This window comes from Rattus norvegicus, chromosome 2 (assembly GCF_036323735.1).
Source record: "Rattus norvegicus strain BN/NHsdMcwi chromosome 2, GRCr8, whole genome shotgun sequence".
In the NCBI taxonomy this organism is placed as follows: domain Eukaryota; kingdom Metazoa; phylum Chordata; class Mammalia; order Rodentia; family Muridae; genus Rattus; species Rattus norvegicus.
Genome location: NC_086020.1, coordinates 213,270,096 through 213,287,089, shown reverse-complemented (window position 1 = coordinate 213,287,089; position 16,994 = coordinate 213,270,096). Strand labels below are relative to the sequence as shown.

General features: G+C 48.1%; 1 protein-coding gene across 3 annotated transcripts in view; it reads right to left on the bottom strand.

Moving 5' to 3' along the window:
* Bcar3 (BCAR3 adaptor protein, NSP family member) overlaps positions 1-16,994 on the bottom strand; it is a 113,399-nt gene that overhangs the window by 36,216 nt on the left and 60,189 nt on the right. Inside the window, exon 1 of one of the 3 annotated variants that reach the window (XM_006233270.5) lies at positions 9,676-14,504. The exons of the other annotated variants lie outside the window; for them this stretch is intronic. Coding sequence (XP_006233332.1) covers positions 9,676-9,759 — 84 coding nt within the window. The 5' untranslated portion in view covers positions 9,760-14,504. Of the gene's footprint in view, positions 1-9,675; positions 14,505-16,994 lie in introns of those variants that run through there. 3 annotated transcript variants of the gene reach the window in all.

Here is a 16,994-nt window from a genome sequence, read left to right as displayed (position 1 = left end):
TTGCATTAGAAACAGCAGTGCCTGTAAAGATCTTCAGAGGGAACAAACAACAGACTGCAGGATTGGGTGGACCTTGGCATTGGGGTCTGACTGCAGGATTGGGTGGACCTTGGCATTGGGGTCTGAAGACCAGGTGACCAGAATCCAGAGTCTAAGATCTAAGCCAGAATTTTTGATCAGTGGTAATTTAACCTCATTGATCCAACAACTTAATGTAAATTATAAATGATTTGGAACATAGCTTTTAACCAAAATAGATGTCCTGTTTGCCCTTCAGTAAGGAAATGTCAGAAAATCAAAAGCAACTTAATTCTAACACCATCCTTTTCTTAATTCCTCTTGAGTGGAGTTTTGGATGAGACAATGAGAAGTATCACAGTTGTAATAGGTGTAATTAGAAGCAAAACTGAGATGTGCCAACACAGAAGGAGGCAAGGGGAGGGATTCAGATTGGTCTCCTACTGTCGGATATGGAATAAATTCTTTCTCCAAAATAGCACCCTGACGAACAACTGTCCTAGAACCCTACTCTGGGATAGGACATACTATGTCAGTGCTGGGTACATAGTAGGCTTTCAGTAAAACCAAACTATTAGTCACAAGATGGGTTTAGGCCCTACAGCAACCCCAGTACTTTCAATGTACAGCTCACTGATCACGTTAATGAATGTATGTCTCCCAGAGGAGCTTGGGCCACTTGTCACCCACAACTCCTGTTTAGTGAACTGTTTTAAAGACATGACCACCGCACTGGATGTTGTGAAAAGAAACCAGAAAAGTAAGGTTTGTGCTGTCCAAGTGGACAAGACACACGATACAGTGCAACTAGGATCTCAGAGCCTCACAGCGTGCCTGGGAGCTAAGAACTAGTGAGAACTAGTCTATCACAAGGGGAAGCATGCTTCCATGCATTTCATGATTTGCTCGGACTTAAGGGTTGTCTGACAGCTAGAATGAAAGTCATCCAAAGCATCCGTAAAGCCCACAGCTGGAAAAGCGTAGCCTATCCAGAACTCTTAGAAAACCAGGAGAGCTGCTAGAAGCTCCTGAGAGTCAGTGGGGCTGGTACATCACACGGTGACAGGTCGAATGTTCTCGATTCAACTCCCCAGAAACGGTTCCAGATTTTTTTTTTCTCATCCTTGTTTCTACGTGTCCATTTACATCAGCTCATGCAGCCTCAGAATAGACCTGCCCACAGTCCGGTGGGCAACTGTGCATCAGGCAAGCCAGAATTCCCACCTGACCACAACCAGGGATATGTTGAAGCTGCAATGGTTTTAGTTTTTTGTTTTTGTTTTTGTTTTGTTTTGTTTTGTTTTTGAGCCAAACAAGATGGGGGACCCTACAGAATCCAGCACTCAGATTTGTCCAAAAGTGGGAATGCACCACCTCCTCTAGAAATGTCAATGTTCTGTGAAGTCTTAGAAGAGCAGTTGGGAAGCTACTGAGGGAATCTGGCAAGAGATAATGAGGCCTGAATTAAAACAGTGGCAGCGGAAACAGAAGGGAAGAAACCAATGAGCGCTATGTTTAGGTAGTGAAACTCAGTGGGTGATTACATGTGGAGAGTGAATATGGAAAGAAGGATCAGTACCCCGAAAGGATGCATGACTCACCCAGTGTTGAAAAGCAAGAGCGAAGCTAACAGGCTTGTGGAGGAAGGTGGAGAGCCTGGGCTTCTGGTGTAACATCTAAATGGGGTTCTTCACTGGGTCATGGGGCACTGTGGGGAATGGGCTGACTACATAATACAACATGGGGATCCTCCAGGTATTCTAAGAGCCAGTCTCAGCTCCCACCTCGGAAATGGTAGACAGCATGAGAGGAAAGCCAGGGATGTTGGTTTTTAAGAAGCAAACTAGAAAGAAACCCAAGTGGACATTGTAAAAGGCTGGCTAAGAAGGACCCAGATCAAGGAGGGCTTAGTGTCCTGGAGGCTGGAAGAAAAGAGCTTCAGGAAGAAATAATTGTCATGGTCAAGTGCTGTAGGGAATTCCAACTGGATCAATTAGAGAGAAGCCACTGGATTTGATCATGTACAGGTCATTGGTAAAAGAGGGCTGGGTGGCTTATGTGTAGAGGTAAGAATTGTTTTTAGAATGGGGAAGAGCATATTTCTTTCTCTTTCATTTTGCATTTTTACTGGTTATTTCATGTATTTACATTTCAAATGTTATTCCCTTTCCTGGTTCTCTCAGCCTCCCTCCCCCTGCTTCTATGAGGAGCTCCCTCTCCCACCCACCCACTCCCACCTCACCACCCTGGCATTCTCCTACACTGGGGAATCGAGCCTTCCTCTCCTCCCATTGATGCCAAACAAGGCCACCCTCTGCTACATATGTGGCCGAAGCCATGGGTCCCTCCATATGTACTCTTTGGTTGGTGGTTTAGTCCCTGGAGCTCTGGGGTGTGTGGTCGGTTGATATTGTTGTTCTTCCTATGGGGTCGCAAACCCCTTCAGTTCCTTCAGTCCTTTCTCTAACTCCTCCATTGGGGTCCCGTGCTCAGTCTGATGGTTGGCTGCCAAGCATCCTCATGTGTATCAGTAGGGCTCTGGCAGAGCCTCTCAGGAGACATCCATATCAGGCTCCTGTCAGCAAGCACTTCTCGGTATCAGCAATAGTATCTGGGTTTGGTGTCTGTATATGGGGTGGATCCCCAGGTGGGACAGTCTCTGGTTGGCCTTTCCTCAGTCTCTGCTCCACCCCAGACCATATTTCTAAGTAAGAGAGAGTAGATGAGGCAGTGTGGCTTTCCAGGGAAGGCGGGACCATGGGAGGGGAGCTGTGAAGAACACGGGTAACAAGACACATCTGCTTCAGGAAAGGGGACTTCATTCTCACAAGCTGCAGGAATAAGGTGAGGAGTGGAAAGAGGTGGAACTTGAGGGGACAGCGCGGTCGAAGGGAGGCAGGCAAGATCTTGCCAGGTGGTTGACGGACGGCTACTTCCAAGAAAGGAACCGTATTTTGATGTGGGTAACATCGGTGTGCACTGAGCCAAGGACACAGAACTGATGGAAGGGTGGAGAGGCTGTGTTGGGAAAGAGGTTGTAGACCCTCAGGCTACACACAGAGACCAACCGTCAAAGCTTCACTGGACTCCTCACCGAGCTGCTCGGGCGTGTGCTGTCCTTGTGCTGCCCTTCCTCTTCCCAGCAGACAAGCCTGTGAGCTCCACCGTCCCCCACTTTCCTCCACCCTCCCCGATCTGATCTCCTTTTCGCTCAGTGTTTTAGATTGATGGTTTTTCCCCTCTTGTGCACGCTCCTACATTACCTCTTCTGGGAAGATCTCTGGCCAAGGCTGGCATTAAAGGCCTCTAAGATGTCACAATAAGCCGTGGTGGGGTGTCCTCCTTCCTTCTTCCTATCTACTACAGGTACAGAAAGAAGTTGCTGTGTAGCATGGAGATACCCCTTCCAGTCAGGACCCCAAGCATCTGTTTCCCCAGTGCACTCTAGGTCTCGATGCATTGGGTGAGTGGGACTAGGAGGAACCCATGAGCTCAGGGTAGGAACCTGCTGATGGTTCCTCCAGTCCCTAAACGAGGAGCCAGGATTTGGGATAGCCATTCCGTTATGTGTAACCATCGTTATAAAAGAATATATGTATCTACAGCAGAAACCAGAAAAGAAGTTCTTAGTCACGAAAATTACAATACTGATTATAGGTTTCATGAGCTAGACAATGTGTCGGCACATTCTCGTGACCAGAGCCAGGGAGGAACAATAGCTCCTGGGGCTATGACAGTTGATGACAGAGATGCCATTGTGGCATCCAACCCTATGACATACTTCTTTCCTCTCAAACCAGAACATTCAAATTACTTGTCAGTTAAAAGGTACTGGGTCACCCTCAGCCACATCTTTAACCCTAGCAGCAGGACCTGGGGCTCTGCCATGCTTGTTCCGGTGACCTCTTACCCAGGCCAAGGCAGAGAGGCCTGTCCATGGTTCTAACCTTAGTCTTCTCTACTTCTGCTGAAAGTTCTAGGCTGATGTTCTTTTCCTGCACACGCGCACACACACACACACACACACACACACACATGAACAGACACACACAGAGACACACACAGACACGGACACACACAGACACATGCACACACACACATACACACACAGACACAGAGACACACACACAAACACACAAACACACACATGGACACACACAGAGACACACACACAGACACACACACACACACACACATGGATACACACACATACACACACAGACACACACACAGACACACACACACACAGACACACACACACACACACGAACAGACACACACAGAGACACACACACGAACGGACACACACAGAGACACGCACACAGACACGGACACACACAGACACATGCACACACACACATACACACACAGAGACACACACAAACACACAAACACACACATGGACACACACAGAGACACACACACAGACACACACACACACAGACACCCACACACCCACACCCACACACAGAGACACACACACACAGACACACACACACACACACACGAACAGACACACACAGAGACACACACACGAACAGACACACACAGAGACACACACACAGACACGGACACACACAGACACATGCACACACACACATACACACACAGACACACAGAGACACACACACAAACACACAAACACACACACGCACACACACACAGACACACAAAGACACACAGAGACACACACACACGGACACATATAGACACACACACACACAGACACGGACACACACACAGACATGGACACACACAGACACATGCACACACACATACACACAGAGAAAGACACACAGACACACACACAGACACACACACACACACACACACACACACTTCTTCAACCTCTCCATTGTCATCACAGTGTTTGGCTCAGGCCAACTTTGCAGTTCTGCAGGTTGCAAATCTCCAGACAGTTTCTGAGGGTCCCAACCCTGCCCCTGATTCCCCTCTGGTTTCTCCAACAAAAAGAAGTCCTCAGCTGGCATCTAAGCTCTGAGGTTGGTTAGGGAGCACACAGTCTCTGTCAGCCATGTCCTGATATTGAAGTCAGATCCCCACAGCTCCTGGATGCCAATGGAATGCACTTAAAGGGCTCTTTTCACAAAGAAGCATTGCTGGGCTTTTTAGTTTAGGGCCCGGAGGCATGCATGAGTAACTAGCCCCCACCAGGAGGAGGGGCTGAGTCTCTTGGAAAGATTCTTCTACTTGGCTTTTCCTACCTTTTGCTGACACTGTATCTGCACCCATACAAAGGCAGCTGGGCCACTGTCATGGTCAAGATATGTCACTTATAATTGGGCTATCCAGACACATAGGCCAAAGGATCAGCTCCAGGGAACATGGGTGGGACCTTCCCTCCACCACACTCTTCACAAGAGAAAGGCAGTTTCAAATGAAACTAAGTGCCAAAGACCCTACACAGTGTGGACTCAATAGGCTGTAAGTCTCCTCCCCCAACCCCCACCCCAGGGGGAGGAGTGGAGACAAGAGAATGCCAATCCAAATGAAACTCCAGAACAAAATTCAAGATCTCTTCGCTATGGCATCACTTAATGACTGCAGAGGCCGTTACATCCTAGCATAGGAGAATCTGTGATTCTTCCTAACTATGGCGGCTCAGGACAAGACCGCTGGGTGGGCTTAATGGCCTATTCTTAATCAAGCCTTCACCTTCCTGGTCCATTTATCTATGTATTACCTGTGTCCCACCTTTCTGTTCATGCCATTTTTGGGGCAGGCAGTATTTCAATACACCGATGGGAGCTTCTCTTTCTTAGAATTCTCCAATACAATCTCACTGTCCTTCCTTAGGACCAGATGCTGATCTGATAATGAGTTTCAACTCTCCTTCCCTCACCTCTCCCTCTCTCCTCCCCCCAACCCCCTCCAAAAAATATCAATTGTCAGACACAGAAGGGCCAGAAGTAATGGGATCCCACTGCCAGCCTCCAAAATCAGATCATTCATCCTTTCTTTAGCCAAAGTCCTTCTGCAGCTCCCTAAGTGACATAGCGTGCTATCTGGTACTGTCTGGCCCCTGCTGCCTCCCTGCTCACATCTGGCTGTCACGTCTAGGTTTTTGTGGATACTCCTTCCTCTACCCAGAAGGTCATTTCCTCTCAGGATACCCTCTACTAACTCTTCTAAGCTAAGCCTGTCTCCCCAGGAAGTCCTCCACTGCTCAGACAGCACACTAGGCATGCTCCTCTGGCGAGCCTGTCAATATACACCTGTCCGGCACCGCAGCAGATCTCTCCAAATGGACTCAAACCCTCCTCAGAGTGGGGACTGGGTCCTAACTCCCAAAGTCAGAGCAGCTGGCAAAGGCAGGGCACACAGAGGTACCATGATCAGTTACTGTTTAGCTGAACTAAGGATGTAAGCAGGATAAAAGCCAGTGTGGAGATCTGCTTGCACTGAACTCGGGGCAGAGCAGGGCAGGGCTGGAGGGAGCAGACTTCCTCATGCTCATAGCTGTTTCCTGCTCTGACTAGGCTTGGCGTCTGCTAACACCTTTTTTTTTTTTTTTTTTTGAGCTGGGGACCGAACCCAGGGCTTTGCGCTTCCTAGGTAAGCGCTCTACCGCTGAGCTAAATCCCCAGCCCCTGGTAACACCTTTTATACCTTGAGTTAGGCAGGAAGTCTACTCTCCCAGACTGGGATGCCTTCCCCTTCCCCCTCATCCCATCTTCTTCCTCGTCCACCTAAATTCCGAGTCACTAAAAATAGTTTTTAAAAAAGAATTATCTCTTCTAAACATACACATGTACCATGCACCCATGCCCCACCCCTTGAAATATCTTTCCCAACTGCAAAGCAAAATGAAGTATTAATATACACGACGGCATCTTGGTTCAGACTCAGAGTCTCCTAATATGGCTGTGTGGAAAGAATATTAAGTGCAAGCCTAGAACATCTGGCTTCCCTTCTCAGTGCCCAAAAAATTGATTGTACTAAACAAGGCTGTTTCTGAGGCTCAGCCTCTGTCTCTGTGGAAAATGTAAACCATCACCCTGCCCCATTTACAGAACTCATTCTGAGGAGACAACCCGTGAATCATTAGGACCTTGGAAAGCCTGTTGCAAAAGTGACTAAATGACACTACAGTCTAGCACTCTTGTGGCAAGTCCTTTGAAGTTGGGAATTGTACCTCAATTGTCATTTGTCCCTTCACACTTGATCCCAGGCCCACCCACCTGAAAGATGTCCACACATGGGCATGGGTGGGGCTACATCTGTTATTCAAGGACTTTCGAATTTGGAGTGTGCCCTTTTGGTATCATGTATCTGAGATCTCTTTGTTACCAGCTTCCCTCCCCTGGATGGGCTTAAGCAAAAGGCTTTTTTTTTTTTTTTTTTTTTTTTTTTATGCACACCTAAGAGCATCTGGTCTTCTCTGAAACAGGCACCTACTATGAACTGCTTTGGGGTGTCAGAGTTGTGATACCCAGCGTAGCTGGAACATTACTTGATGGGGACCAGCGATGCATGTCCGACGCTGAGCATTCTCTCTGCTTTGACCTTCCAAATCATCCCTCCCAGGGTCTCTGTATACAAATTCACGAGGCTCCTAACAGCATGCGAAATTCTGTGAGACCTCTGCAAGTAAGATATTCCCAGAGTGCAATTGTGTGGTTGGTCTCCTATGCAACCAAGGAGCTTCCATATTTTTAGTTTTCTTCCCATACAACCAACACTATTAATAACACCCTGCTTTCTCCTGAGATGATATGGATTAGACCAAACGGAAAGTTACCATGGCTACCGCAGTGTTATTTTGGGTATGAGAAATTCACACCAAGGGAAACAGCATACACGGTCAAACTGGAACAGCATTTCCGCCTTGCTATCAGGCAATCAATCTCAACTTAATTTTGAAATTCTAATTGCAACGGAAACTAATTATGAGCAGCACGACCTGAACCCCCCTAATTAAAAGTGAGGGTCAATAAAATGATTCTGTGTTATCGTTAGGGTAACACTGGCACCATGAAGGAGGAGGTATGAGGAGCAGATTTCCTTCCCAGGTAACCAGCTAAGCAAAAGAAAACAGGAAAAGTCATCTGGAGGGTCCATCTGAGAGCCGTAAGTGAGGGGCTGAAAAATGTTTGAACAAGTCAAAGCCTTTCTTTCTGCTGTGTAAACTTCAACATAACTGGATGGGATGGGAAATCTGGACAGAAAGGAAGTCATTTCTACTAAGAGGTGTCCACCAGGATCAACTATGGTGGGGAGGTCAAGAAAGGAGTAACTGAAGGACAGATGGTCCAAGTTAGCCCACTATGTGGCCTCTTCTGTGTATGCTTTGGGGACATCCAAACAGCTCATCGTTGAGACCCGGACATTCATGAGTTGATTCCTCTTACACCAAAGGCTAAGTTCATCTGAATTAACAGCAATTGGCTCGTGGATGGATTTCTATTCAAGGGAGAACTTACTGCCAATCCCTGAAGTGCATGAGGCCCTCTGGGACCTTCCCAGTCTATCTTTGTCAACTCAAAAATACTGTTAATGGCATGACATCATCTACCCCATTCCAGAACAATCCATATTTAGGTCGAAAACCACAGCGCCCTGCTAGGCTCTGGGATAACACAGAGCTAGGCAGTAAGACAGGGAGAACCACATTCAACCCACACCTCAGTGCTCTGGACACTGAGGCTCTGGACAGAGAGGTACGGAAATCAACTTGCAGGGTAGCTGAGAACTAACTCCAAACACTCAAACCAGGCAGCAGAACCAGAGGACGACTGCTCGCACCTCGCACCTCATCCACTGTCTGCGTTTCTACAGCTGGGTCTTTCTCCCTGTAATAGGTCACTTTCCCAAGGTTTAGCTTTTGTGTAGCAAGAAGGAAACAGAGTGTCACAGCCCCATTGTGGTTTCTCAGTCCCCTGGGAAGAGGCATCCCAACTTCAGAGTGGGATTCCTGAAGAAGCTTTCAGCCTCCAATGTCCCTGGAGTCATTGAGGTCTGCAGTTACTCTAGAGCTGGTGGGGGTCTTCCCAAAGCTGACAAATCTCAAGATTGGTGAAAGCCTGTGTTCATATTAATTCTTACTACATCATGGGCAGGTGACATAGAACGCAGTCCCGGCTTTATGTCACCCACACAGTCTATTGACATTGTTATGTAAAAGCCACTGGCACCGATGTCTTGTCCCAAAGGATAAAGTGCAGCAGTAAAGAGAAACACATTTCTGAGCTCTGAAATGTTTTGGAAGCTAGCTGCAATTATAATGTTTTGTGGTTTCTGTCCATTATAGACATGGCTGGCATATAATGGACCTGAGGTTAAACAGAGCAAGGGGACTCGGCCACCTCGCACTCACCCTGAACATGGGAAAAGAAACAGAGAGACAAAGAGAAAGCAGGGAAAAACAGCTTTGTCATATTTGGTGACTTCAGCATACAGTGTCACCCCAGGGAGTCTGAAAGTGTCATGAACAACAGAGTTTTGTCCCAAACACAGAAAAGGAACCCTCATTCTCTACAGCTGGCCCGATTCAACTTTCTTGATGGGGGGAAACCATCAAGAACAAATGGGATTTACAAAACGCACACTTCCTCTAGTGCCCCCTAGAAAGCCAGTGTCTTTGGGAGCCCCAAAAGGCTTAGAGATGCGCACACCGCATCTCCAAGCCACACCTACCTTGACTCCAAAGAAAGACTTGCGCTGATAGAAACAGCACAGGGCTGCGGAGAGGGCATGGAAGGCACTGCATTCCTTAGGCATTTTGTCCTCGGTCCCAGACCCCACACACCTCCGTCGAAGTTAAAAGGAAGGGGGCATTGGGTGGCAGAGCCCCAGCCCCACGCTCTGCGGCTCCTGTCCGCAGCCAGCAGCCAAGGGAGTGAGTCGGCTCCTTCTCCCAGGCCAGTCCGTGACTTTTCCCCTCCGCCAAAGCCAATACGATCCACTCGCTCAATTCTGGCCGGCTTGTGTCCAGCCTGCCAGGCACACGGTGCCAGAAATTCTCATGTGACCAGACTTGATGAAATTCTAACCCCTCTTACAAGAGGGCCTGTGCTTTAGCTTTTAGTCCCCTAATTCAGAGGCCAGGGAGAAATCGTTATACCCACCCCGCCCCCACTCTGGGCAGCCTTCCCTTTTCAGGGCTGGAGCACACCCCACCATGAGCAGTCTGCTCCCAACGGCTTTGCTTGCTTCTCACCCCAGCACTTAGGGGCTGTTTTAGAAGCAGGGCGAGCCGTACATCACACCATCTTAGTGCGAGACAGTGGTTCCTTTGAGGAAGGGTGGCCCACAGGTGATCAGCTTCTGGCTTTCCCTGAGAGTCATCTTAGCTGTTCTAAGCAATCAGCCAGGATCCGGGTCTCTATGCCCACCTCCAGAGCTGTTTACTTTTAATTACTGCTCCTGGCAAGTAAGTTTGCAGCTGATAACACTGGCACAGTCCTCGTTATTAGCAAAGCACCATTGCCTTTTGGTGTTTAATTAGCAAGTCTGTCGGCAAACACCCAGAAGGGCCTATGTCCTCCCCACCTGGCTGTGCAGCCGGAGGGAGGAGAGGGATTGAGCTCTCCCTCCTGACCCAGCTGTTTGTCCTCCTCCCCTCAGCCCCTTTAAGTCCTTCACTTAATTGCCCATCTCCAGTTAATTGTCTGCCCTGCCCAGCCCGGCTTCAGTGCACAAGCCCTGCATTCACCACCACCAAGGAGGGTCTTTCTAGAAGACTCTAGAGAAAGAGGCCAAGAACACCTTGAGGGAGACACCTGTAATTTTCCTCATTCTTTGCAGTTACAGCGGACATTCAACTATTCTGCTATGCTTTTTTGTTTGTTTGTTTGTTTTGCTGTGTTGTGTTTTTCTTTTTTCTGGTTGGTTGGTTTTGTTGTAAAATCAAGCCCAGGTTTTGGCCACACAGCTCTCCCTTTCCTGCCATTCCTCCGATGAGCTTTCAGTAGCTCCAGCCCTCTTTAAAAGCAGAATGCGACCTGAAGTTCCCTAAAACTTCACCCGGGCAGAGCTATGTAACGAGGGAGAAACAGAACCTATTCATTCCAGCGAGGAACGACACCGGATGAGGCACGAGAGAGGTATGAGGAGTATCCAGCGGATTAGTGGCAAATCCCCCGGGGCCTTGGCCTTTGGTCTAGGTCAGAGCTGCCTATAAAAGTGGGGAATTGTTTGTCCAGTGGCCAGTGAGCAGATTCTATATTTGATCAGCCACCAGCCTCACACACTCCAGAAGACGCAGGGGATCTGCCTAGGACATGTCCAGCATGGGGCTCAGGGATCTGAAGGCTCTCCAGGCTTGGGAAGAGCTGGGGAAGCTGGTTTTACCTCTCCTTGCATGAGCTTTCCTTCCTCCCTCACATGTGCCGTATTGGAGAGCGGCCTAGCTGTCCTGAGAGCTCCTAGACCTTGTAAAGTCTACCTGAGCCATCAGATGGTTAAGGGAGATGGCTGAGCCCCGAGTTTGTCCAGTCAGTAGGTCAACATTTTCCTTTAGGGTCAACGTCTTGCACCCAGAAGGAAGCATTCTCTATTTGCTATCATTTCTGTCTGATGGGTTCAAAGGCTAAGTCTCCAGGGGACCTTTGCTGCCGTGACTCATCAGCCAGGCCGAGAGCCGCTACCAAGGGGGCCCAGTTCACCGCCTAGATTCCCTTGGCAGGAAATGGCAACCCCTTCAGGCTAAAAACCTCTCCAACGGCTGGAAAAATACTTCCAGGGCCCAAGGAAAGAAGAATCCTCACTCCTGCCCAGAGACTCAATAAGATAAGTCAGCAAAGACATCTGAATTCCAGCGAAAGAGAGTATATTCCTCAAGTATATATATTACTGTGTGTCTGTGTGTTGGGGTGGAGCGTGTTATGTTACAGTGCGGGTACACAGCTCCAAGGACAGTTCCGTGAAGTTTGCTCTCTTCTTCCAGTTTTCAGTAGGTTCTGGGGATCAAACCCACATTAGGCTTGGATGGTAAGCACCTTCACTGAACCATCTTGCCAGCCCTAAAATATATTCTTGAAAGCAAATCTGCAAATAATGAATACCTAAATTACATAGAAATATATATCTATATACATGTGTGTATACACACACACACACACACACACACACACACACACACATATATATATATGCTTCATATATATCCAGTGCTTTATATCAAGTGCTTCAGAGTTAAGTAAAAACAGAATAATGCCATTCAGGTCACTACAGAGTCACTGCCCTGTCACCTGAGGATTTCTCTAAGAAATGTCTACAAAACTGGCCAAATACTGTTCTATCAGTATTTAAGAACATGTGAATCTTATTAGCAACTGTTTCCTGAACACATGATGCTTTTGTTCCACACTCAAAAAATAATTTCTGAAGCAGCGCTTAAAAAAAATCTATATTTTCTTCTAAAATGGCCAAAGAGAAACTAAAATAATATATTCTTGCAACTACAGATGCTAATTGCATGAGATCCCAAAGTGCCCTTCAGCGCCTGGTTATGCTTTTAAATGTCTGCTACCCACAGTGATCAAACCCCCACCCCCCTTCTCTTCACAACGATTCTTCTATTCTAGTTGCAAAGAAACAGAGGACCAGAATGGACTGTCATTCTGCAGAGAACAAAGGACCAGAGATTCCAGCTTTGGACTGCAGAACCCAGTTAGCTGACCGCATGGAAGCCAAAAGGAAAGATTTTATAGAGCTGAGAAATAACACCTGTCATGTGTGTAGCCACACGGAAATGTTGACACCAGGAGAAGTGGTTCTCACGGATTTCTTGGTACATGGAATTTAAAACCAATTCAGACTCAGGGTTTTCTAAACACCATGCCTTTCTGTGGGTGGGAAGAGAGCCTCTAATAGAATCCTAGAAGGAAGGAGCCAGTGGGCAGGACTCTAGGAAGGGAGGTTCTAGGGTGCTTTGAAGCGCCACCTTCAGACCACCCAAGAGGCTTGCTTCTTTATACCAAGGGAAATAGCCAGTAGGTGACAAGGCTAGCCTTGCAGCTGTGTGGACTCTTGCAGGAAATCCCCATTCCTGAAGTCAAGCACTGTCCATACCCCATTCCAACTAAAGGCTTCAGCTGCCAAAGGGACATCCCCCACCCCTCACCCTCCACCAAACACACCAAATTGCTGTCCTCAATGCCAGGCTTCCCTTAAGTAGCCCTGCTAACTAAACCACCCTACACAGTAACCATGGAAACTGGAGCCTCCTGCCAGCCACGATCAACAGACGCATGCTTCCTGTTGGCAGCAGCCATTGGCTCCTTTCCCAAAGTGTCACAGCCACCCCAAGTAGAAGCAGGGCCCCAACTATGACTGACTCTCTCTGATGGGTCATGGTAAGAGGAACAGGAAGCAGCTACCTCTTACTGTTCAGGACATAGGGGGAAATACTACCTGTAGCCTCTGACCCTTCACTACCTCAACACTATGTCATCAAGTTCACATGGAGCCACTCCGAGTCTCTGTCAAGCAGTCCTGTGATTCACTCTTGGCGATCAGTGAGCTGGAAGACACTGTCCAGGGCTGTAAGGTCCAGCTAATCACCATCCAGAGCATCAGTTGGGATGAACATCACTGTGATCAAAACAGCTGAGCTTCTAATGAGAATGGGAAGGTTCCTCTGTCTGTGCCTCTCTTTCAAGCACACACAGACACACATATACACACACATACACACACATTCACACACACACAAACACACACATTCACATACACACACATTCACACATACATACACACACATTCACACACATACACACACATTCACATACACACACATACACAAACATACACACACATATACATACACATTCACATACACACACATACACACATACACATACATATACACACACACATTCACATACACACACATACACAAACATACACATACATATACACACACACATTCACATACACACATTCACACACACACATACACACACACTTTCACACACACACACACACACACACACACACACACACACACCACTGAAGGTCTCTCCTCCCACACATACCACCAATTCTTTCTGGCTTGTGGTTTGTTTTTGGTTTCCACCAAGTCCTAGTGACCTGGATTTTGGTGAACAAAGGCATCTTTAATCAGCTACGGGATAAAACCAAAGAAACCAGTCCTCTGCCGCTGGTGTCCCTGCAAGAAGGGAAGGATAACTTGGCTTTGCCATGTGACACTGCAGTCTCACCTCCCCAGGATCTGTCTGTGAGGCCTATACATGGGAAGTGGCAACACGTCGAGCAACAGGCTAGGCAGTCCTGCTTCCCAAGATGTTGGGCCTGCACCTGCCTGACTGCCTGATTCTGAACAGACACCGTGGTCTGCCTGATTCTGAACAGACACCGTGGTCTCCAACTTCAGCAGTCCCGGGGTGAGCATATACAGCATCCACTCTGCATTTCACTTTCAAAATAGTAGTCAGTTAATTGCGTGAGACGTTGGACACACTCTTATAAAGCAGTCTTTGTGTCAAGGACTTCTCCATACTGTAGGCTAACTGCTCTGAATATCCAGGGTAGGCTGGGCTAAGCTGGGATGCCCGGAAGGACAGATATATTAATTTCCTCTTTCCAACTTCTGGTCAGCTCCTTGGGAGTCACCCTGTTTAAAGTCGAGGAGCATCTGTAGGGCAGAAGACGTTGATGTGATTTTCACATATACCTCCACACACACAGGGCCTTTGAGCTGGTCTCAGGTACCAGTGAGAAAGGATACAGCTGGAGAAGAGGCTAGACCTTAGAGCTAAGGTGGTTGGAGACAGTCCAACACGTTACCCTCTGGGCAAACGAGAGTCAGCCCTTGCTGCAAACAGGAATGTAAGCAAGACTAGGTGGGCAGAGGGCAGGCAGTGCTGTTGAGATCTCTGCTGCTCTGTGTTCGCAAGCTCCTGCTGTACCGGGGTAGATGCAGAGCCCCTAGAAGCAGGCTCTCCAGTGTGACAGAGGCTCAGGCATCTGCATCTCAGGTTGACAGTCTCCCCAGATTCCTCAAGGGAGAGGAGGGGAGATGGCTGTTAAATGTTCTCTTTCAGGAAACGGTATTGATCTGCCCCACACAAAGACTAAGTACAGGCTTCACAAATAGATTCCTTTCTATTGGACATCAGGCTCCGGCCCCTCCCCCGGCAACTTTATGATTCGCCAGTAGCTATTAAAATTGCATAGCTGAATAACGTGGAGCACCAGGCAGCCTCGAGTTTCCTTTCTGACTGTACGGGTCACAGTTCTACCCCATACGTCACTCTATCACAAACACCCATTGCATCCTGGTATCTCCTCAGAAACGCTGTATTCCGCATGCATCTGTTTCTATACTGTGGCATTACGGTAAAAATTAAAAGAATATGCACACTGGCTGAGGCTATAACTCAGTCGCAAAATGAAAACTCAGCCTAGCATAAATGAAGACCTGACTTCTATATCCCAGCACTGCACACACTGGATGTTGTGGTATTCTTCTGTACTCCCAGCACCTAAGAGGATCAGAGTCTAAGGTCATCAGTCTAGGTAGGATCTTGTGTATCCTAGACTTGTGTATCCTAGGATCCTGTCTCAAAAGGAAGAGGAGGGGAGGAAGAGGGGGAGGAGGAGGGCTATAGGATGTAAGAATTCAGCTTCTCAAACAGCCTCAGACTATCTAGCAGGCTTGAGCATCTTTTGGTAGAGAGCCAAGGGCCATCATCCCAGGGCACGAGGCAGATTCGTGATGCTTGCTCTAGCGTTTCAAGGGGGGGGCTCTTCTATATCCCCTGTGAGCCCCTGGGAGTCTAAGCCATCCAGGGTGGCTCAGAGCCTACTTTGCCAGGCTTCCCCCCATCCCACAGTAACCATGCAGACATCGCACGCAGAGCGAACTTTGTTTCTGTCATCTCCACTTGTGGGTTTTCTCGGCTGTACACGTGGCCTTTCCCTTCCCTCCTACTTTTAGTGAGAACAGCATAAAGAGCTGACAGCCAGTGACCATAAGAGTGGCACAGAGCAGAGGAGCCTTGGGGAAGTGCCCCTCCCCCATCGGGACCAACAGAGCTCTTTCCCGTCTTACAGGCACTTCTGCAAATTGGCACCTTCCAAAACTGAGCTGTGAGACAGACGTCCGCGTGGCTCCAAAGAGACTCTGAACATGTTCCAGGCTAGAACACTGCACCAGTAGCTAGCTGAGTGACCTTGGGAGATTAGTCAACCTCTGAAAACCTCAAGATGCTCCCTGGACATACTGTGTGATCACAGGCAGAGTCTGCAAGTGCGAGCTTCCATCCTCTTTGAAGAAAGGCACTAAAAACTACCCTCTAGCCACCAACTCTCAGATGCTGAGCACTCTGACGTGTGTCCTCAGAGAAGGTGGACAGTGACTGAGTCACGGCCTTACTGCAGCTGGTGCTGAGGACCCTTCCAAATTTTTAAAACTAGAATTAACGAAGAGGAGATAGAGTATTTAGCCTTAAAAGTATATTTTAGTCCTCAACCTCAAAACTTGGAGATCGAAATCATACAAAGGGTCTTTAATCACAGTCGCTCAGATGTCTCAGATGGTTCCCTGCACCTTTTTTTTTTTTTAAATCTGATGAGCTGTTTATGGAAACAGGCAGGAAACACATCCGCAGTATATCCTCCATGCCCACCCCCAGAGCCCTTCTCCTACTTCTAAGCTCTCCACGGGACACCCAGTCCCAGCCAGTCTGACTGAGCACCTATGGGTAATACATTGGATCTGGGTGATCCCCTCCCCACCCCACCCCTGTCCCCGCCCCGTCATCGTCTTTGTGCCACTCTGATTCTGTAGCCAGAATCAGACTTCAGTCTATGTTCTGACCTGCTGTCCTGCCAATCTCACTCCTCCAACACCTCCATGCTGGGTGGCTGTTGCCATGACAACAGATCTTTGGCTTCTGCTTAGAGTTCCCTCTAGCGCCCCAGAACCATCTCCCAGGAGCCTGATTTCTTCATACTGCTCTGGTCTGTCCACATTACTGGATTGTCTG